Source organism: Haemorhous mexicanus, chromosome 3 (genome assembly GCF_027477595.1).
Source record: "Haemorhous mexicanus isolate bHaeMex1 chromosome 3, bHaeMex1.pri, whole genome shotgun sequence".
NCBI lineage: Eukaryota > Metazoa > Chordata > Aves > Passeriformes > Fringillidae > Haemorhous > Haemorhous mexicanus.
Window position 1 is genome coordinate 38,392,985 of NC_082343.1, and position 22,683 is coordinate 38,415,667.

The following is a 22,683-nucleotide window of genomic DNA, read 5'->3' on the forward strand; positions in this document are numbered from 1 at the left end:
TCCAAGTCCAGTGGAGATGGGACAGAGCCGATAGCCAGATGGGGAGATTGAGGAGCAGGCAGCTGTCCTTGAATGGTTGCCAGTTCTCTCAGTGGCCTCCTTTCTGTGCCTTCTGCTGCAGAAGAGGCCCTAAGCCCTGAAAAGTGGTTTCTGGGAGCCCACAGCACCGTGAGTGTCAGAAGTGAAAGTGGTCTCCCTCATGCAGGGAAAGACAGGGGCTACAGGGCTGCACCTGCTTCAGCAGCAGAGCTGGTGTGCCTTGAGAAACACGGAGCCAGCATCAAGAGAAAACGGGGAGTTTCCAGTGCAGGAGTCAGTCTTCTATAGCTTGAATCCATATCATTCTCTGAGGTGGGTGATATTACCCATTCCTGAAGAAATGGGACTGACAGATCCTCTGCTGTCTCCAAAGGCAGGCAGCATCTTTTGGAATAAAGTGCACAATCTGTTGAAGATAGGTTCATGAAAAGCTATGACAGTACTAATAGGACAGATAAAGTCTTTTTTTAGTAATTAATTAATAGAGGAGGAGATGGGCCAAGGTCCTTATGGATGTCACACCTTTTAAATGTGTGCAGGTGATGGTGTGAAGGATGGAGGGGAAAAACAGGATGTACAGATGGCAGAGATTGTGGCCATTTGGCAGCTGACTTTTTGAAGCCAGTAACTGTTCTGAAGGACCTCAGCCATTTCATCTGAAGACCTCGTGAACTCATCCTCGTTTTTCCATCCTTTGCCTGTGATTGATTTTATCTACCTTGAGTCATCTGAAAATGATGATGACAATGATGAAGCGGTAACCATCCAGAGAATGACAGTAAAAATGCTTACAGTAAAAAATGTTCTTGCCTCTCCTTTCTCTTTGCTATATATACTGATCCTGTGTTTTTAAATTGCATGCATTTCTTGAGTTCCTGTATGCACTGCCCCCCTTGTTACATTAATTCTTATGGGAAAAATTGCTTTGATATCTGTTGACCTCAGCTGTTTCATCTATGAGCCTGAGTGTTTGCCATAAATCTTTTAGTTTGAGCATCCTTTCAGCCTCTTTCTGAACAGTTACGTTTTCATTGTCGTCATCTTCCTCAGATGAATCAAGACCAATCAAGGGTGAAGGATGGAAAAATGGGGTAATGATGGCAGTTTGTAGAGCAGGATATTAAACAACTGGCAGCAAAACTCTGAGGTAGCAGATAGAGAAGTGATGGAGAACTGAGCATTGCTCTATGCAGAATTCTTCATCCTTGGTCCAAATTCTCCACTAGGTCTGAAGGAGAAGCTGAGGAACAGCCTGTTTTGTGTGGGGAAGCTTGTGTTTTTTCCACCTTGTAGATAAATGGTGAACCACTGTATTAACTCTTTCTGGTATAGCTTTGCCCCATGCATCCTTTTTGTTTATTACTGTGAACAAAGATTTCAAAGTGAACATATTAAGGAGTGCTGGTTAGTATTTGGTTATATTAATTGCTTTGGATGGCCTTCCTTCCCCTACTGGGCTCTTTCTGACTTGGATCTCTCCCCTTTCCAGCTCTGGCCCCACTCACTAACACTAAAGCAGGTCTGATTTTTTAATCAGTGTTTCTGATTCTGGCAGTGCTGCCTCTCACTTTGCCTGCCTCTTTGGAAAGCAGCCCTGGAGGGATTGTCTTGTGGTCCCAAGTTAGTTTTCAAACTGAAAACAGAAGGTGAGGTAATGCTGTGGTCCAGCTGTGAGCAGAAGCCTCTGATCCCCTGCAGCCCTGACAATAACTGCATTTCTAAAGCAGGGGCTCTTCTCTTTTTCGACAGGATTGCAGTCCTCAGAGGTACTTTTCTCCTGCAGCCTCCCAGCTTTTTAATTTCAGTTCTTTTATTAAAGGGGTAAATATATGGAAGTAATTGAATCGTTATGGCAGCTGGCAATGGAACAGGAGCTACTGGATTGATGCTTGGAATCAGCAGTCACCTCTGCCCCGTTGCTCCTCTGGTTGGGGGTGCTCTCACCTCCAGGAGACAAGGGGGAATTCAGGCAATTCCTCATAGGAGGCAGCTGTGTTCTCTGGACAGGAGCCCCAGTGGTGGCACTAATTGGACATTTCCTGGAGTCCAGAGATTTCTCAGTGTGTTTGCTATGGGGAATGTGCAGGCTGGTGCCTGTTTTCCTGCCCAGGTGAGCTCTGCTGTGGCACACAGCAGTTGGAGCACAGGAGGTGTCTCCTGTCCAAGAGCAGGATACGCTGCCCAGGTTTCAGGTGTGTGTTAGACTCAGCTTACTGATCAACTCATCAAACAAGGTGCACTGGGAGTTCATGAGCGCTTCATAGGGAAGGGGGGCACTGGCCACATCAATGCATTTGCTTCATTCTGCTTTCATCCCACCTAGCAGAGCTGGGAGTGCTGGCATCACCTTAAGCTCCCTGTACAGGTGCAGGACAGAGGCTCAGATACCAGATAGAAATTCCTACCATCTGAATCATCCTCTGGAGATGTCCCTCTCACTTAATAGCCTTGGAGGGAGGTGGCATTCCTAAGATGAGTGTATCAGTGAAGAAAAACGTGATAAATTTGGGCTTTAAAGTCCTAGCACCAGTTTTGCTGTCATACTTGGGGAGGGAAGGTTATCTGTCCTTTCCCAGTTGTTCCAAATCTTTCTCAGGAATGTGGAGGGCCTGTACTAGGATGATGAAGTTCATAGATTAGCTGTTTTCCCTCTATTTTCCCTTCTTTACACCCTGTGGGTAGTACAGAGTTGATTGCTAGGACATGAAAACACCTATGGGGAGGACTTGCAGTAGGCTTCAACTGAAGCAAGGGAATTAGGTTAGATGGTAAGAAAAATTACTGGTAAACTCTGAAGAGGAAAGATGTGGATTCTTTGCTTTGGAAAAACCTCGTTTATCCTTTCTTGTGGGGTTGATTTTGTTTTTTTTTTCTTTTCCTTAGTTTGCGCTGGCAATGAGTTGCTTTATTCCCAGAACTGCCCAGCTGAGTAGCTCACCTATGAATTATTGAACAGTAAGATAACTGTTTCTCTGCCAAAAGTTAATGCATATAGGATGCTTTTGGGGAAAGAATATCAATGGTTGACTGTTAGTGAATGTTTGCATCTAAACTATTTATATGCAGTTGGGAGTGGCGTGTCACTGCCAGCCCAGTTTGTTAAACAGAGACATGTGATAACAGATGCATGGCTATGAGGTGACACCTTGTTATCTTGTAGAAGACAGGCAGAACCTGAGCGAAGCATTGGTGGTCTGGCACTGCTACACATGGGAGGGCTCCCCTCTTGTGGGTGTGTGTGTGGGCAGGAGAATGAAGGCTGGGCAGATCCAGCCTGGCTGTCAGGCTGCTTCACCATGTTATAATTAGCAGACTTGGTTGTGAGCTAGAGAAAATATTTTCATTTTAGTCTGTGGGAAAAAAAAAAAATCTAATTTTGGGGTTCTGCTGTTGGTCTGGCAGTACTTGAAGGTATTAGTTTTGAAATGTCCACTCATCCTCTATATTTCTCCAGTGAACAACTTGGCTGATTGGGTGGGGTATGGGTGGGGGAAGGCTTAGCAGCATGCATTTCACATATAAATGTGTATGTGTTTTCTGTACATGCAGCATCTTTTTCTACTTATCTTTTTCAATTAGGGGAGTGTACTGTTTTAAAACGAGACACCAGAAGGTAAGTGAGGCATGGGAATGAGGTGGCTTTACACTGCAGAAGAATACTTGTCTTTGTAGTGTCTTGTTAGTGTGAATTAATTGGGCAGTGAGTCTGAGTGGCATTCCAGCATGTCTGGGACAGATCTTTTTTTTTGAGGAGGCATATCTATGAGGCTAAAGGTCTGGAAATTCCCACCCAGGATGGACTTTCTTCAAAGCACTCTGTAGAGCGAGCAAGGGGTCTCATGTATTAATCAGCACAGTTCATCATGAAGAAGAGGAAATCCTTTAGTAAATCCCTCTTTATTAATAGGTGAAGACTGGTTGAGCTAATTGGCTTGGAAAGTTCAGGAAAGAGGAAAGCAGAAAAGCTGGTAGTGAATACATTTCATTTGCTCTTCTTTTAAAAGCAGTCAACTAGCGCAGAACTAAGCATTCTCTGAGCCCTGCCTCTTCAGACCCTGGCTCATCTAGCAGAAAATTTACTCGAACAAATTTGTTTTCTTTGAAATAACAATATTTGCAACTTGGCTTTCAAGCACTATGCAAAAACCACACATTTTATCTCTTCATGCATGGAGAGACTGAAGTGCAAAGGCAAAAGTCACATAAGATAAAAGAATGAGACTTGGCTTTTAGCTGAAACAGGTTGAGCAAGCCTTCCTGGATCTCCCTTCTTCTAACTACTCAATTGTATATTAAACAAGCATATGAGACTGGGCTTGTAGATATGGGTTGGATATTTGTCTCCACATGGAAAACTGTTGGTGCCTAATGTGTGTTCCTAGGGTGTGGGGTGTAGGTGCAGTTGCAAGGGACAGAATTGCTCAGCTGTGATTTCCCAGCCTTGTGACAATAAACGAGCTTCCCTCTTGTCCAGGTAGAGAGTTTTGGTCTCTCCTGGAACTGAAACCATGGAGTTTTCTTCCTGCTGTGAGAAAACAGTTGCAGTATCTTTTCTGTCTGTGATATCTTTATTACCCCAAGTTGTGGGGCTGGGGGTTGGAAAAGGGAGGCATCCTTTGCTGAGGTTGCTTTGGCTGTCTGTTGAAGATTAGGGAAGACTGCATCCAGCAGTCTGCAAAAGGATACCTATAAGAAAATAAATGGATGCTGGATAGGCTCATATAGGTCTCATAAGGTCCAAATAGCTGCCTGTGCTGATTTGCTTTCTAGAGAAAGAAATTACTTCTTGTTGTCAATAGCTTCTTTAGATAATGAGACACAGCTAAGAATTGTAACTAACCACTCCGGGCAGTCTTCCATGCCAGGTTATCTGTGCCTTGTTTGCGGTGTTAGTCCTACAAATGGGTGGTCAGCTGGGTCTCACCAAGGGACATGGTGAAGACCAAAGTCAGGAGTCCCACTGGTGCTGTGATGCATAGCTAAGCTTTGAGGTAGTCAGTGGGTAGGGTGGGATGAGAGCTGCTGAAATTAAGCAGTTTTCTAATCTGGCAGAGCTTGCTATTTTCATCACTTGTGTTACGAACTGCACTGTCTAGATTTAAATAAAAATTTAAAGACTGCTTCTGTAGGATGGAGGAGAGGGTGTTTCTCACAGACAGGAAGACTGGGCTAAGAGTAGAAGGACCAGGATATGGGTCCTAGTATGGAAGGTATAGCGAAGGTGAGGATGAAGGACTCCTGTGCTGCTTTTGTCTGATTGCTGTGTGTGTGACCTTGATTAGGGCATCTTTCTCTTCATGCCTCTCCTTTTCCCCGTGACACTGCTGTGCTGTGGTGCTCTTTGCAGCAGAGGAAGTGTTGTGGGAAGAAAATTCCTGTAGCAAAATAAGAATGCAGCAGCCCATGGCAGCTGCACACACTAGCGGTACAATGCTGGCAGCTCACCACCCACAGAGATGGCTGTTGTCAGCTGTACATGGCTACATGGGGGACAGGGCTGCTTGTGAGTCAGAAAGCAGGTTGTGAGAGAGTTCCCAAGCTCTGACAACCTTTCCAAAACAAGCCAGCATTTGAGATTTGGTCAGGTTATGCTATTCACTGTTACCAAATTACAGTGTAGAAGTATGTGTGTTGCATAGTAGTATTATCCTGTGATGTCTAGGATGTTCATCCTTCTCAGTTATTGTCTGAACAATTTGTGTGAGGTCACTCAATGCTCCCCTGTTCTGCTGATCTTGGTTTGTCTTTAGGCTTGTCACTGATTTCTGTGCATGAGTCCACTTAACAGGAACCTTTCTTTGCCTTTCATCCATGCTGGATTAAGCAGCCTCATGACAACACTGCCAGTTTCTAATTCAAGGGAAATTTTTTTTCTCTATTTAGCCCACGAGTAAAAAGCTTCAAAGTGCATCTCTGCTATCCTGGGATGCTCTGACTTCATCACTGGTGAAAGAAACATCTCTGCCTTCTGAAGGCATCTGAATTTGATGGAAGCCTGCAACAATCTCACAGCATTGCAAGGACCAAGTAGCCCTTGCTGAGTTATGCCCAAGCAGGGCAGCACAGTGACAGTGAAAGGAGAGACTGTGGTCGCTCCATTGAGCTCTTGTAAGGAAAAGCCCTAGTTTAGTTTTACCCTTTCTCAAGGCTAAAACTAAAACAGACTTAAACCAAGCAGACCATAATTCTAAACTGTGGGAGGGCACTTCTGACTCACCTAGCAGGATCAGCATTTCTGTTCTGGTTATTTCCAGTAAAACTAAGAAAACAAGAGGTTATTGGGACACAAAGCAACACTCCTTGGTGCTTGACATCTCACTGTTGTTCTTCCCTCACTGCTGCCCTTCATCACTGTGAGCAGTGTTAGCTCACCAGCCCTTTGGTGCAGAGCATCTGCTCTGGCTATCAGCAAGGAGCTGCCTGCAGCCCAGCTTTGCTTTAGGGTGCCTGGCACCCTGGGGTAGGTTGCCTGTGTTTGGCTCACTGGAATTGCTCCTAACCAGCTAATTCTGCTGCAAATGCAGAGCGCCCTGCCTCATGTTTCGCAGCAGCGGAATCTTAACAAGATTGGTGAAGGACCCTCACTTCAACACTGCCTCTTTACCCCTTTCATCATTGCTCTTGCCAGCAAGCTCTTCTAGAGTTAAGCTGTTCTGAGAGAGAACAGTAATTGTATTTGTTTGCTGTGTTTCTTGCCAAGGGACTCTGAATTTCTCTATGTGCACAGAGTTTCTTACCTTCTGGAAGCCTAGCAACTTGCTGCCTGCAATGTGGAAGCTGCTTAAAAGAGCACTTCTGACACAGGTGCTGGATTTCAAGGGAGATACAGGAAGGCATTTGAGGAGCCTCTGGATAAGGACTCACCTTTAGAACTGGGCTAAAAACTTAAAGAGCATCATAGCAGCTTAGCAAGCCAGAATAGCCAAATTCAACTTCCTTATAGCCAGCAGAAATGCTGCTTCCCTGAGAGTATAAGAAGCACTTTGAAAATCATTTTCTTTTTTGCAGGTCTCTCAAGGTGTCTGTGCAGGGCTCATATCACAGGTCTCTCCTCCAAGACAGCCCCCCATGTCAGGTGTACTGGAGCTGTTCAGATCCTAGTTCTGGGGAGAAGCAGCCCCAGCTCATTTAAACAAGCTTTCTTTTGCCTTTAAGCCAGAGAAAAAGAACAGAAACAGAAAAGGCTGTGTTCTGAATCCCTGCCTTTGTGGTGAGTCTGCCTTTTGTGTTTAACCTCCTTGACCAAGTGTGAGCTCCCCAGCAGGCATTGGAGGCCAGAGCTGATGTCTGGCTCTGTAATTGCTGTTGACCTTCCTTTGTTTTCATATGCATTGGGAACCTTGGGGAATAGCTGACCCCTGGTGTAGTTCTCTGTACTTTGTAGTGATGGGATAACCTGCTTCAGCTCTCTCTCCAGAAAACCCAGGAGCTCCAGGACAACCTGCAGAGTTAATATTCGTTGGGTGTTTTCTAGTGCAAGAGACAAGAGGAGAAAATATAATCAATTTTTAATTGATAGACACTTTCAGACATTCCCTTTGCAAGATGGTAACATAGTCCTGGAGCCTGTCCCAGTGCAAATCAAGTAAATCCCATTTTCCAGCTGAAGAAGATTAAATATCTTCTGCATCCTTGGCTGCACTGCTGTTCCAGTGACCTAAGGAAGTCTGTGGAGCATCCCAGCCCAGTTCCTCTGTGACCCTTTACCAGCCCCAGACAGTCCCACAGTGAGGCCCAGCAGGGCACTTTCCTTGCAGCACGTCTTTGCAGGTGACACTTTGTCCAGTTTCAGACCTTTTCCTCTGTCCCAGCCCCATACCTGGCACAGTTAGATTCAGTGAGGGAAGCTGCTTTCCGACCCATCTCTCTTCTCCTCAGGAGACAGACTGCTCTGAGTACATCTGAAGTGGCTGTGCCATTTTTTTGAGCCTTCTTTTTTCTCTTCTCTCCCCTTTTTCTCTTTCTTTTCCCTATATCACCAGCTGGCCTAGATTATAATGTGAGACCCCACTGGCTTCAATTAAGGATCAGATGTGACTGAAGAAATGGGATAGCAGCTAGGGATGGAGATGATACATGCATGGCACTAGGTCTAATCAAACAACTTCTCACATTATTCTCACTGTGAGGTGGGAGACGTGTGAGCCAAAGGCAAGTCAGCACTCGAAGCACTCGCAGAGACACATTCCCAGGAAAGCCATCTGTAATGAGCTGACCGTGCCACTCAGCACGGCCTCCTCAGCTCAGGCAAGGGCTGCTTTTAATCCACCTAAGCACAGCAAAGGGCCCAAAGACTTGGAGCTGAGAACAAGGTACCTTGAAAGCAATCAGCCCCATCAAACAAAGGCTGCCAGGTGGAGGGGATGATGGGGATGATGGTACACGGGATACCCACAGATGCATCTGTGCCCCCTGGAGATGGGACACTGCATGCCCACACATGGGACAGTGCATGCAGCACCTTCATCTGTGGGGAAGATAGGGATGTCACTAGTGTCACAGAGCTGTTGGGTTTTGCTGGGGTCAGGCTATGGGAGGAGACTGGTGTGCTGAAGCCCTTCCCAGCATAGCTCTGTTCAAGGCAGCAGGGATGCAGAGTGACCCTTGGTTGTTGGTGGACCCATGTCTTACAACTGCTGCAGATGCTGGGTGTTGCATGTTTTTGGGTCTGGTTGTGCTTGGCAACTCTGTGGACCTTTAGAGGATGCAGATGCTCTGTGTGATCTGTAGGGCATAGAAACTGTGGAAGAGCATTTGCTTTGAACCTGGAGTCAGCTGTGATTGTGCTGAAACTGCTATAAATCAGTTCTCCCTCTTACATTGAGGCTAACAGCTGTTTTGTGTTCAGGAAGCTTTTCCTATTTTAGATGGAGAGCTTCTGTTTATCCCCACGCTGTAATGTTTTAATTAAGAGTTTATTGCAAATGAAACATGTCTATCAGAGACAGTGGGGATTTAAGTCCTCTCTCATTGTATTAAATAAGGAATAACCCAAACAGTACCAATCCGACTTTCTCCTTGCTGTGCCTCAACCATGCCCAAATCATGAGGTTCCCATAAATTTTTACAAGGGCGAAAGTGCAAAAGACATAGTAGTCTCCCTTTGCTAAGGAGGTGAGCACACATCGCCATTCCCATTCTCACACTACTGGCAGAGAAGCTGACATGGATAGATGTGGCTCACCTCCCAACATCAGGGAATTGTTGCTAGAGATAAAAATAGGACCCAGAGTCCCTGTAGCCAGTCCGTGATGTGTTGTATTGATGTATTTGGGAGGGGCCCTCCAAAACCCTTTCAGGTCTGTGGGGAGAGCCAGTGCAGATCCCTCCATCTAAACACAGTGTCCTTGATAACCCTGCCAAACACTGACAAGGAGAAATGACTGCTTGGGAGCTTACCTGCCTGCTCGGGGAGTGCATTTTGTGCTGTATAAAAGGAGGAGACGTTCTGATTAGACCTGAGGATTGAATCCAAGCTGTGATACAGCTGCTGGTGCCGCAGTTCCCACATGAGAGAGCAGAGCTTGGTAGCTCCTCCAAGCAGTGCTCAGTGTGGGATGAATGCTTGCTAAAGGTTACCCCTGCCTTCTAACTGGGAGAGAGGTAGAATGTGGCCCCAGCCCAGTCAGAAGGGAATGTCAGACAACTTTTGCTTTTGATGTGATGGATCTGGCTTCAACCCCTTGGAAATCATAGGTACCTGTTTTCTCAGAGGTGCTCAGGGTGGCTGTGCTGGGTGAGGCAGATGCTCCCTGATTGCATCCCTGTCTGTTGCTCTGTTGGGTCTCCAGTCCCCCCCGTGGTGGAGCCGGCCTTCCAGGACGTACGGCAGGGCATGGGGCACGGCGTCACCCTGCGCTGCACCATGCTCAAGGGCAGCCCCATGAAGGTGGCCACCTCCGTCTGGCGCTTCAACGGGAGCCTCCTGGCGCAGCCCCTGGCAGAGCAGCAGGACTACTCGGAGCTCAAGGTGGACAGTGTCAGCCGGGAGACCAGTGGGAGCTATGAGTGCAGCATCTCCAACGATGTGGGGGTCTCCGCCTGCCTCTTCCAGGTGTCTGGTAAGTCACAGAATGCGCATCAGAGCACGTTGGATGGGGTCATGTATCGATGCAGGGGACCCCCAGCCAGGGAATGATGTGCTCTGACTCCATGATTCAGGAGGCTGAACAATTCTTTTATTAAGCTATATTATATTACACTAATACTATGCTATAACTATACTAAAGAGATACTCAAGAAAACCCTGTGACTGTCTGGAGACAGCCATGACACAGCTTTGACCTAATTGGCCAACCAATCCAAACAACCATCACCTTTGGTAAACAATCTCCATAACACATTCCACATGTCCCAGACAACGGGAGCAGACAGTAGAGATAAGAATTATTTTCTCTTCGCCTCTGAGCTTCTCACTGCCTTTCCCAGGAAAAATCCTGGGAATTTTGTCTCTCTCTGTTCAGAGAATGTGAATACCACAGTCATGGGAAGCTTGCTCCTCATAAACTGGTGCCACTACAGTGCATCTATTGCTTCCTCTGTGCCCAGCATTCTGTTCAGGAGGAATAATTTTCCATAAGCCAGCAGGGAGATCTGTCTCCATCATTCAGGCAGATGGACCTGGAGCAGCTAAGTGCTAGCCCCTGTTAGATTTTAGCAGTGTTTGACCACTTACAGGACTTAAACTCAAGGCCACAGTCAGCTTTGAAGATTGGACAACCTGTATCATCGATAAGTATTGACCAAGGGGAAGTGAAAAGCTCTGTACATCCCTCCAACAGGCTCCAAACCAACAGATTTCCTGTTTAAAAGCAAACAAAGAAAGAAACAAAAACTGTACTGTGTATTCCTGTGCCTTCTGTATGACTCCTGTCTCTCTGTGTCTCACAGTGCTTTCTAGAAAAAGCATGAGCTGGAATGGTTGCTAGCACACAGTGGATTTGCTGCTCACAGTTTTCTTTTGAATCCATCATCCACTCACTGTAACAGGCCTCCTCTGCAGCACCTGCAACTGCACAGAGGAATGGCAGACTTATAGCATCTAAAAGTGCACATCTGACCTGGCCTCTCCAGCTGAGCATTAAATCTGCTTTTCCCATGACCCCAGAACTGACCTGGGCACAATTTTCTAGAAGAGCTCTCCTATGAAGTTGCCTTAATAAGCAATAAATTCAGTCCAAATACTCAGGTTTGAGTCCAGGGCCAATTTATAATACTTTTCAAGCCTGGGTTGAAAAAAATGAGAATGAGTAACATCCAGAGAGGCCTAATTTTGAATCAGGCCTTTCCTAGGGTTTGGGAAAGCTTAGGTATGCTATAACTCTGGGATGCTTACAGAAATGGGGGAATCCAAACTACCTCTACTATTTGGGTCCCTTTTCAGGACCTTGCTCTCACCCCTTGAGATTTCCTGGCATTTGTCTTGCAGCAAATTTTGCTTGAAAGCTTTGGCCCTGTCTACCCTTTTCATGTGCTTGTAACTCTCACATCACTTTGTGATAGCAAACCATATCCCTCTATGAGCCATCACAGAAAACTGCATCCCTGTCAAGCCTGGGAATGCTCCCAGGAATTTCTCGCTGGTGGCAGCAACAAATACTTATTGGCACCCTGTGTGCCATGCTGTGCCTGAGATAAGATCCCCTCAGCAGAAAGTAGGATTCATGCCTAGAGAGCACTGATCAGGAAAGCAGCAAGCCTTCATTTTTCCTGCATCCCTTCTCCTTTACCAAGACATTGATATCTGATTGTAGCTGTTCAACTCCAGACATCTCTGCCTGTGTCCTGGACAGTTACAAATTAATTAGATCTTCTGAGCCTGTAGAGCAACATGAAAAATATTCCAGTGACTAGACTGCTCTGCTTGGACTCAGGATTGCTGGAGTTTTAATTCCCATTGGCCACAGCCTTCCTATTTGAGCAGAGAAAGTGTCATGATCTCTTTCTGTTTCTGGTTCTTCTCTGTGCTAAAAAATACCATAAACCTTCCTATGCAACAAAAAGTGACTTCTTTTTGACTGTGGGGTGTTCAGGTGCTCTGAAAATACAGTGCATGTATCTGACCAGGATGGGATTACTTTCTTCTCTGGATGAGTGATTAGCATTCCAAAATGTTTTGGAAAGATAGTGAAGCATTCAACCCATTCCTCTTGAGGAAGTTATCAGGGCAGCCCATACTGTTCATCATCTGCTCCCTCACTAGCCACAAGCACAGAAGAGCCTGTAATTGAGACGTGGATAATCTTCAGCTCTTCCCGTCAGCTGTAAGCAAAAGACAAAACTTTCCAGCAGTAGTAAAAGCTTCCAGAAGGAAGTTCTGAAAGTATTTTGATATGCAGCATTTCTATCAAAAAGCATTTGTTTTTTCTAGCTTCTATTTCCATCTTGGAGTCAATTAATAATGAATTAATATCATGCAAGATGATGATTATTATCAGTTCTGATTTTATTTCGAAATCCATTATAAAGCTTGACTTCCATAGTCAATACAAGTTGAATAAGCAGCAATTAGTCTCTGAGGTGGTTCTGAACTTCTTGCTTGCGCAAAAATTCAAGTCAATAAAAATAATAAGAGAAAAAGGACTTGGAAATAAATATCAATATTATACATCTGAGTTCATAAAAAATAAACATTGAATCCTGTCGAGCCTAATTATAACCATACAGAATGGCAGGGCCGGTGATTCAAATGGAAAGGTGCAGCAGACATCCTGAGGAGATGGTGTTTATTCCTGTTCTGCTCTCCAGCATCCCTTGCTGCCCAGGCATCTTCTGGTCTCTGCTGGTTCAGACTGGACCTGAACCCAAACACCTGAGCTTTCTTTCAGGTCAAACTCCTGCCAGGTCAGGACAGGACCTGGCAAAAATTGAAATTCACTGGGTGAAATGACTGTAATTTCAAAAAGGGCAAAACCAGTTGTGGGTAAGACCTGTGCTCCCTGTGCATTAGTCCTCCAGCTGCTGAGCTGCATGGCAGGAGCCTTAGAATTCTGTTTGGTTGTGATTCAGGACAGAAACTGCTGGAGAAATGACGGGTAGTCCCTTCTTCTCTGAACTGCTCGTTTTCTCTCTGGTACGTCTTTCCTTCCGTGTTTCCCTTCTCCATCTGCACTTTGTTTTTAAGGAGAGACGTGGGTTTGAAAAACACATCTCCGCCCCTGCCAAAGCTCCCCCTGCTTTTACCCAGGCTGAGGTCAGTGTCCTCTTTGCTGCCGAGCTGACTGTTGTGTTACAAAGAGGCTGGAGCACTGTGTTGCCAAGGCAGGGGAGATGCAGAAGGAGCAAGGTCTCCTTTTTAATGCCATGGTCTCTGTGTGATAAATAACACTTTTCCTATGACCTACTGGCCAAATGACCTTTCCTCATGGTTTGTTAGCAGGAGTCTCTGTAAAGCAGCAGATGAAACGGGAGAAATGCCAGTTTAAAGCTGTTACTTCAATCTAAACTACAAAGCAAGAGAGAAAAGATTAGAGCTGGTTCCAGTTGGAGAACTGAAGTTGTTTCCATCTTCTCAGGTGCTGGTCATGTCCCACTGGTGTTGCAGGGCTGCTAATCCTCCCAGCAGTTTAGGCTGTGAAAACAGTAGTGATTCACAGAAAACAGTGGCACATTTGTGCAAAGTAAAAGTGTCCATTGTGTTAGAGGCAGGTCGATAAGCTGGGTGAGCGGAGCTCTTCCACTCTCACCACATCTCTTTGTAATTTTTGTTCCCCTTGATCCCACTCTTTTACTTTCCTCCCTCTTTTTTCTTTTTTCCCCTCCAGCAAAAGCTTATAGCCCAGAGTTTTACTATGACACTCCCAACCCCACCTTGAGCCAGAAGCAATCCAAGAATTACTCTTACGTCTTGCAGTGGACCCAGAAGGAGCCTGATGCTGTGGATCCCATCCTCAAGTACCGCCTGGAAGTCCGGCAGGTAAGATCTGCTCTCCTGGAGCCCCAGCATATGGCCTTTCAGGAGGCAACTACACCAATGTTTTCTTGCTGATTAAGAGCTGAAAGTGATGAAATTGGCAGATCCTGATGGTCTTGCACCTTCCCCACTGAATGGAAGAAACAGGCCAGGTGCACAGCTCGGTGTTCGCTTTTACCTCTGGGGTTGGGTACAGCCGAGGTCAAAGCCCTGTGGCCCCAGTTGGGCTGTTCATGCTCAGTTTTTTGAATGGGATTTTAGTGGGAATGATGCCTTATAGCCATTAGTTGGTGGTGTAGATTTGGTAGGCCAAAGATTCAAACTAGTGGAATTCCACCCTCCTCACTCGTATGGAAAAAAGGGATTAAGTTGAAGAGCTCTCCAGGCAGGAACTCCAGGAAAAAGTCAATGGCTGTTTGTGTGTTGCAGAAGGGTTTTCATCCTGTCACACTAACTAAGCTATTTGGACTGTATGAACTCTGCAGGGGAAGAGAAGTGGGTTTCAGGGTTTCTGAGTTTGAAGAAAAGTCATACTGGGGGTTGGGGTAGAGAACTGAGTGAAATCTGAAGACATCACTGGTTGGAGAAGGTTAGGGAAAAGAGTTTGATGTTTTTAAAGAGCACATTATCTTAGCAGGATTGCCAGGTGCTTTCATCCATGCCCAGGAAAGCGCCCGCGTTCAACATTTTTGAAAAATGGGGACACGTAAAATTGGTGGTTCGTGCCATTCACTGGTAGCTGAGAAGCAAATGCATTTTGCAAGGAAAGTTTTGTTTACTGTAGATAGAAAACAAAATAATTAAAAAGATTCAAGTGCCTCTTTCCTCTAGTTCTGCACAGTAGGCTCCAGTTTTATGTCTCCATTTGATTGTGAGCTCTCTGGGGTGGGACAGCCTTTGTTTGTTACTCATACCGTATGGAGCACGTTGTCAGTGCTTAATAATAATACAGGACCCGGGGGAAACTCTAATAATGAAGGCAGTTTGTCATAGTAGATCTTCCCTCTGAGCCAAGTTTTGCTTTTATCAGCACTGCAACTCAATGAACAAATTTGTGGGTTTTATCCTTCTCCAGTAAGCTGAGTCTCTTTCCTTTTTGCACAATGTCTAAAAGTAATCTTGGTTCTATCCTTCATTGAGCTCCTACTAAAAGGGATCAAGAAAAGGGAAAATCACTTTTCTCCTTTAAGTTATGACATGGAGGGAGCTGAGTGCCATGCAAATTTAATCACACACACCCAGTTTGGTTCATACCCCACTGGTTACTGCTGTTACTGTTTTGCAGCATCATGATGTAGCTGTGACTACTGAGTGTTGTGTTTTAGAGGAGCATGATACTGAGGCCCTGCTGTAGCCCAGTCTTATGTGTATGGGAAAGCTCTTAGAAATGGCTGCAGGTGTCATCCTGGAGGCCTGGGACTGAATAAGGAAAGGCAGAGAGAGGAGGAGAGAGGGAAGCTTTGTTCCCACTTCTGTCAAGTATGAGAAGGAAATACTGTGTTGTGATATTGCTGTAAAAAATGAACCCTGCCCTGGCTGAAACTAAGACACATTGGAAAAGGTTTTCATGGTATTGCCTCCTCCTGGCTTTTCTCCAATGAAAACACTTGCATTTCATGGTGAGGTCTCCACCTCCACGAGCCATACTGAGGTCTTATGGGGTCCTTTTCATTTCCTTGTCCCAGAGGATCACATCCAGCCTGCTGCTTCCCTCTGTTCATGTGCTGCCTTCCCAGTGTTTTCACTGTGACGTCTCACTTGGGCTCCAAGCAGCCGTGTGCCACCTTCTGACCTTTCACTCCTTCCCTTGCTCCATCACCCTCTCCCATGTCCTGCAGATTCTGCTGCAGATACTGCTGCTTTATCCCACCCTTTTCTCTGTGCTGGGGTCCCTGGACTAAGCTGCGCATCTTTCTGTTCCATTGTTGGACTGCAAAACATAGTGGCCTTAGTGAATATAACTGAAAAGCTCAAAAGCATAGAAGTGTTACTGACTGGAGAGCTCTTAAGAAAGGGGATTTGTCTGCCTGAGTGTGGAGCTGCCGTTTGCCCGCGCACACTCCTCACTGGACATGCTGGCTTTCCAGGCACGAGCTGTGGTGGCACAAAAATCCTCCTAGAGATCTTGGATTGGAGTGGAATATTCTCCTTAGGTGAAATGGGCCTTACATGTGGCCAGACACAAGTGATTTATTGCCAGCATCAAGCTGGGGAAGCTCACCCAGCCAGCTAGCCAGCCCACTTTCTCCCCCAGTCCCGGGAGCTCTGCAGCCCCAGTGGTCACGGCAGGGGCTCTTCAGGATGAATGGATGTGGCAGCCTGCAGTCTTGGGTTAGTGAGGGGATGTCAGGGGGAAGAGGGGATGAAAAGAGGAGAATTAACTCTTGCTGAGCTGGAATCCAAAAGGCAACCTGCCGGGATGCCCACTGGTTGCAATTTAGTTTGCTGGTTTTCATTTCACACTCCCTGGTTTGCTCAAGGAGCTATTGGCATATGTAATGTGAAGATCCCCAAGTAGCAGGATGCTTTGCAAGGCACCTGGGAACACTTGAATTAAATTTGCTTGCTGCAGCTGCTGAAAATGGGGCTGGGTGAGAGTCAGAGCGCTGCTTATTAATTGGCTGGCTCCATGCCTCCTCCAATTCTTCTTGTTCAGGAGCTTCCTAGGGCATTACTGGGGGGATTGCAAGCAGTCTGGGGGAATTTGGTTTCCTAAGCAATGTGTGGGGGCTCCCAGCAAGATGGGCAGATGCACTTCCACCAGAACTGATTGTTCCCAGCGCTGCAGAGCAGGCTGAGCGGCACAACAGACGCACCAGTTCCAGTAGAATAAGAATTAACTTTTGATTAAAGCCATATAAGCAGCTTGACAGCTTGGAGCCACTGACCCAGAAAAGTGCCTATGATAGCAACTTGGAGCAAGCTTCTTGTGAAGCCTCTACTCTCTGTCCCAGCAAAGAGGCTGTAATTTCCTGGAGGGTGTTGTTCAGGTGGGCTTGGGCAATGGCATTGCAGTTCAGAGGGGAAAACGTGTCCAGAACAGCGGGGGCCTCACAGCCGTCTGTCCTGACAGCTTGGGAGGTTTTTCCTTTCTTGCTGCAAGGCAACTGATCCAAATGCCAACCACCTTGCTTCACCTTAGCCAGTGACCTCAATGAGGTCACAGCCTTGGGTGGTTTGGTTGTGGGCAGATGCCACAAGGCTTTTGGGGCTATTTGTTTGGTCAACTTTTTTTTTCTTCCATGTGTTCTTGCAGTGTAGAAAAGGTTCTGAAGTACTGCATTCCAACTGAAAATAATTTTCATTGCTTGGGGATTCAAAGCAGCCTCCCCAAACCAGATCTTTGCTTAAAAAATAAAAGCCTTTTAAGTTGCTTGTTTCTCTCTATGTATTTTATACCCGTCCCAGGGCTGTGCTCTAACATTAAAGAGAAATGAAAAGCCATCTAATACTGCAAGCAGGTTGCATCATGGAGGAAAGATCTAAGTTGGGCTGGTGGTTATGGTTTTGGGGGATTTTTGTGGCAGAATAACTGTGCACTTAATGAGCTGGAACCCAGCTGTGACCCGAGGCTTCAGGAGAAAGAGGAAGGAGAAGCTCTTGGTGCAGTAGGAAAGTTTAATCTTCATTGTTCCCCTCAAGGCGACCTGAGGCTGCTGTCTCCTCTGTCCCTTCTCATACACAGGCTCAGGCCAGAACTGGGGCCAGCTTTATATATTCCTGGCTTTCCCCTCCCCAGAGCAGGCTGAGTCTACGTGCCAGAAAGACCCCTGAAATTTGCACTGGGCCAGGCCCCAGACCCATTTGCTAAATTAACTCGCTGGGTTGTCACTTCAGATTAATTCCTGTCAGGGAGACCGTCTAATGAGACTGGCCCTGTGCAATGCCTGAGTAATTGTATGGTCCCTCTTTGTTTGTACTCACATCCTCTCCATGTTGGATAAACATTCCCTGCTGTCTACAAAACTCATCTGGGCTTGGGAGCCGGCTGCCACTTGCCTCATCAGCCAGCCAGAGCAGCATTAATGAGAGCTGCAGCCGTGGGGAGCCTGCCTACCATGTGGGGAGGTGACAGATAACAGAGCTGTTGGGACAGACACAGGACAGGGGCGTTAGCAGGAATTTAATGACTGTGATTAGAGTGGAAGGTTAACTCTGCTGATGGCCATCCCAACACAGCAGGAGAGGTTTTATGCCGAGGTCCACGGACTATGGATCTGTATCACTTCATTTCTGCCTCTGAGTTGTTCTTTTTGCCTCCTCTGAGCCCACTTGGGCAGTGTCTGTCTGCTGCAGCCTGTCTTTGGCTTCATGGGCTCCCAGAGGCGGCCAGCCCTCAGAGGGCAGGGGTGTCTCTCCCTCTTTATACCAAGCAGGGGTGGTGCTGCACGACAGGGAGGGGGAACGAACAGCACACCCCCCACACTTCCCCATGAATGTTTGCTTGGGAATGCCTTTGGGTCCAGCTTAGAAAAGGCTGTGACTGCTGAAAGGTGATGTACTCGAGCAGTGGTGGCTCTTGCAGCAGCCCAGCCGCGTATTCTGGGAGGTGAACAAAATTCCTTTTCTTGAACAGAATTCCTTTTCTTCTGCACATGCAACCATGGCTTCAGGCAAAGATGGGGAAAACGAGCAGCTGGCACCTTGGGGGGTGCCTGGGGGCTGCACCCCAGAGCAAGGGGGGGAGGACGGGACACCAAAGGCTTGGTGAGGAGGCAGCTCTGCACAAGGCAGAGTTCAGTGTGGCAGAACTCGCTTTACAGAGGCTCTGACATTTTGCTGGCTCCACAGCACAACACTGCCATTGCCAAGGCAACCGCTGCAGACCAGGCTGGGTCCACAGCCCTCATCCCAAGGCTCTCTGGTGCGTTGTGACCCCACTGGCCCCATCCTGTGCATTGCCACAGTAGTATTGCGGGGAGTTTTCAGCTGGGGCATGCTGCAAGAGCTAAGGTTGGTTTAGGACTTAACTAAAAAGCAGTCAGGGCTATCCTAGGCTTCATACTGGAAAATGAAAAGCTTAAAGAAGAGTTGCAGCTTGTGAGCTAGGGAGGTATCCATCCTGCTCTGGATAAAATATGCTGTGTGGTGCACTGGCCTGGTGTTACCTGGAAAAAGGGAATGTGATGCCCCATCCACCAAAAAATCCTCCAGCTGACAGGGTGCCTAATTGGGCAGGGCAATTTGGTGTCCAGGGTAGGACACAGACTGGGCACACAGAACAGGCATGTGTGAGTCCCTTTACCCAGAGCATCACAGTCACAGCTGGCTGCAACCAGGAAGGGAGTGTGGCTTTTCCTGAAGCAGCACATGGTGGCCTCATCATTGCACTTGATACAGGCTCTGCTGGTCTGGCTCAGGCTTTCACTGGTGTTAGGAAGGGGGACTCCAGTGACTTGGCTTCACAGTGTTTGCCCAGCATTGAATCTCAAAGCAGACCTTCTGTTACAGGATGGCTTATAAGTCACATCTGTCAGAAAGCTTCTCTGGCCCTCTCTTCTTCTTTTGCCTACCTTGTCTGCCAGTTTGATGTTTGATCACAGGCTGCTGTCATATGGGATGTCAAATCAACACAATTCCACCTACCTGCAGAACCATCCTCTGTAGTGGAAAAGGTCTCTTTTTTTTAGCTCTAACTATTCTATCTCCCTACTGATGCTCTTTTTTTTATTTCAGCTTTTGTTCAGGCAGTGAGAATAGGCAGATTATATCTGTGCTCTCAAGACAATTGCATTCAGTTGTGCTAGTGACCTACGTGATGCTGGGCAGGATTCATCCCTAAGGAAGAGGTGGAAAAGGATGCAGAAATAAGCCAGTGCCAGTGGGAGGTGTGCATGGTGGATGGTTTGAACAGCCATCATGATGCAAAGCTAGGGAAAGCAAGAGGGGGGAGAGGAGGCACTGCCTTTCTAGGCTGCAGAGGAGGAGGGGTTTGGGACTGAGTGTCAGCTGCATGCCCGTGGAAGGAGAGCTGGCTGATCAATAACTAATGGTGGACAAGCAGTCCTTGAAGCTTAATAAGATTGCTGTGCAGGACCTGGAGGTGAAGCAGTGACTTTGCCACGGGCATATGGGAGTGAAGACAGCAGGATCTTACCTCAGCTGTGCTCTCTGCTGCCTGGAAATGGGACACACCATCAGTCACTGCAGCTGATAGCACATTGAGACATCTCCCTTTTCATCCCTAGCAATCTGTCACAGAAGGTGCTGCTAGAACAAGGTCTTCTCCACCTCTGTTATAAGGGAAGATCCCAGGATAGCTGAATGTTTGGTGGGGGTGGAAACAAGGAGCTTTTCCTATGTTTCATGTTTGTACTCTCTGTTGGCTGAGTCGATAACAGCAGAGCCTCCACCAGCACAAAGGAAGGGTTTCCCCTCCCATTGCTCACTGCAGGTGGAGATGTCTGCCTGGCCATGGCTGCTGTTGGCTTTGTCAGCCAGAGGATCAGAGTGTTTTCTACAAGGGTGGCCAGGAAAGCTTGGCACAGGCCTGACCAGCACTGATGGGTCAGGTGTGGTTTCAGTGGAAATGACTGGTAGCCATGGGATAAGGTTTCCCCCTTTGGTAGTCTAACAGGCTCCAATGCCACAATTGGGACTTCTTCCCTTTGCCCATGAGAGCTTAGCAAATGATGCTTAACTACTGAAATTAGTTTGATTAATTCTGTCTTTTTGCATTCACAAATTGCTCTTCAGTATGATACATGGTTTTCTGAGCTGGTTTTCCTTAGTCCACAGGTCATTTGTAATCAGTTAGGTCGGAAAATTACTAATATGAGCAGTGGCAGATCAGTTGTGCTTCAGTCTTAAGGTGTCATTTCTCTTCTGTGATTACCCAAAGTAAGTAAAGTGTAGTTGATTGACCTTGGCTGGATGCCAGCTACCCACCAAACTGGTCTATCATTCTCCCCTCCCCAGCAGGACAGGGGGAGAGAAAATAAGACTGAAAAAACCACGTGGGTCAAGATAAAGCCAGTTTAATAACCAACATCTAAGGCCATGCGCAGAATCAAAGGAAAACAATGGATTCTCTACTTCCCATCAGCAAGCAATGTCCAGTCCCTTTGTGGGAAGCAGATCTTTAGTACATGCAGCAGTTCCTCTGGAAGACAAACATCACAGTCATACTTTCATATCCCTTTGGTCAATTTGAATCAGCAGTCCTGGATATGACGTCCCCTCCCAAGATCCTGCTCACCCCCAGCCTACTGGTGAGGGGAGAGTGTTGGAGAGACAGCACTACTGTTGCGGGAACTCTGCTTAGCAGTAGCCAAAACACTGGTGTGTTATCAAGTTCCTTCTAGCTACCCACACAAAGCACAGCTTTGTGAGGGCTCCTATTGGGAAAATTACCTCTGTCTCAGCCAGATCCAAAGCGTAAGGTAACCTGCCCAAAACAGGGTAGCTGACAGTGTTCCAAGGTGTCTGGCCACTCATCAGGTGCCTTGCAGAGAGATTTTGTCCTAACATTAACTTTTCGAAGGACTGCTCCTAATGCCGTTCAAGTACTTAACTGGGCAAGAGGGAAAGCAGGATACTGTTCAGCTTTCCTAGTACAAGGGAGTATTTCAAGCACATATCCCAGTTTTAGCTGTGTTCAGATCAGCTGCAGCGACTGAGAAGAGCAATTCAAATAATCTTGCTGGACAGGGTCATATGATCTTAAAACACATCTAGAAGGAAAATCTCATGTCTTTCTAGTTCCTACCACCACTGTTCAGTGTTCATTTTGGGTGAGAAAAATGTGAGAGAAGAGATAATCACATTTCCCAAACCAAAAGACTCCTCATAGCAGCTTTAGAGGATACAGATGTTGTTTCCATACCACTGTGCTTGTTTGTATCCAGCAGGCTCTTGGCTTGTGTTTTACAGAGCTGAGTACAGAATGAAAAATGCTTGCCCGGTACCAAAGTCAGTCCTTTTTGTGCATCTCTTATCCACACTCCGGTGGCTTCAAGGGGTACATGCTAGTATTGAGTCTTTCTGAAAGTCCCTGTTGATAGGCTGTGATGTGGCTTCCTCATATTTACTCTGCTCATCTGTTATTTTCGGTAGTCAGTCCATGTTCCTCCTACTGCCTCACTGTCTTTTCTTTATGGACCTTTTCCTGCTCTCCTTCCTATATTCCACCTCTTCTTTCTTTTGTTTCTGTTTCCTTTTTTTGGTTTTGTTCCTTTTTTTTGTTTCTTTTTCCACCTGGCTCTCACTTCCTAGAACACACTGGAGGTAAGAGATAATTATGAAGGGGAAGGGTTTGGAAGAGAGATGTAGTCTCTCCCATAGCTAGTCACAAATGGAAGGAGTAGGCACTAGATGGATGTTTTGGCTGTGTATCATAAATAAATGAAGCGGGCAGCATGGAACAATGTGAAGGGCTTTATGGATCTCCCTGCATATCCTGTGCTGCCTCTGCCTCTTCTTTATGGACAGCCTAGAGGCTCTGGAATGGTACTTACCTACAAACCTTCATTACAGGTACCAGACTGGAAAGTCCAGAGTCACACAAAAAGGCTCTTTCTGCTCCAGGAAGCATCAGCCCCATCCTTTATTAGTTGTTTTCAAGGGTGAAGGTGCCCTAACAGAGGGCTCTGCCAGGGTCTGTAGAGAAGTGAAGAAACAAAGCTCCCATTGGTGGAGCATGTCCTGCTTGCAAGTTACACCCATATTTTAGTCAAAGTGGCTCAAAGCTCAACCTAACTGCAGCTGGGCAGACTTGGGCTGTGCAGAACCAA

At 46.6% G+C, this 22,683-nt stretch overlaps 1 protein-coding gene across 1 annotated transcript in view; it reads left to right on the plus strand.

The window, feature by feature from the left end:
- Nucleotides 1-22,683, plus strand: part of MDGA1 (MAM domain containing glycosylphosphatidylinositol anchor 1) — a 147,988-nt gene that overhangs the window by 80,903 nt on the left and 44,402 nt on the right. The window contains exons 9-10 of the mRNA XM_059841385.1: nt 9,831-10,100; nt 13,803-13,954. Of these exons, the coding sequence (XP_059697368.1) occupies nt 9,831-10,100; nt 13,803-13,954 (422 nt within the window). The remainder of the gene's footprint in view (nt 1-9,830; nt 10,101-13,802; nt 13,955-22,683) is intronic.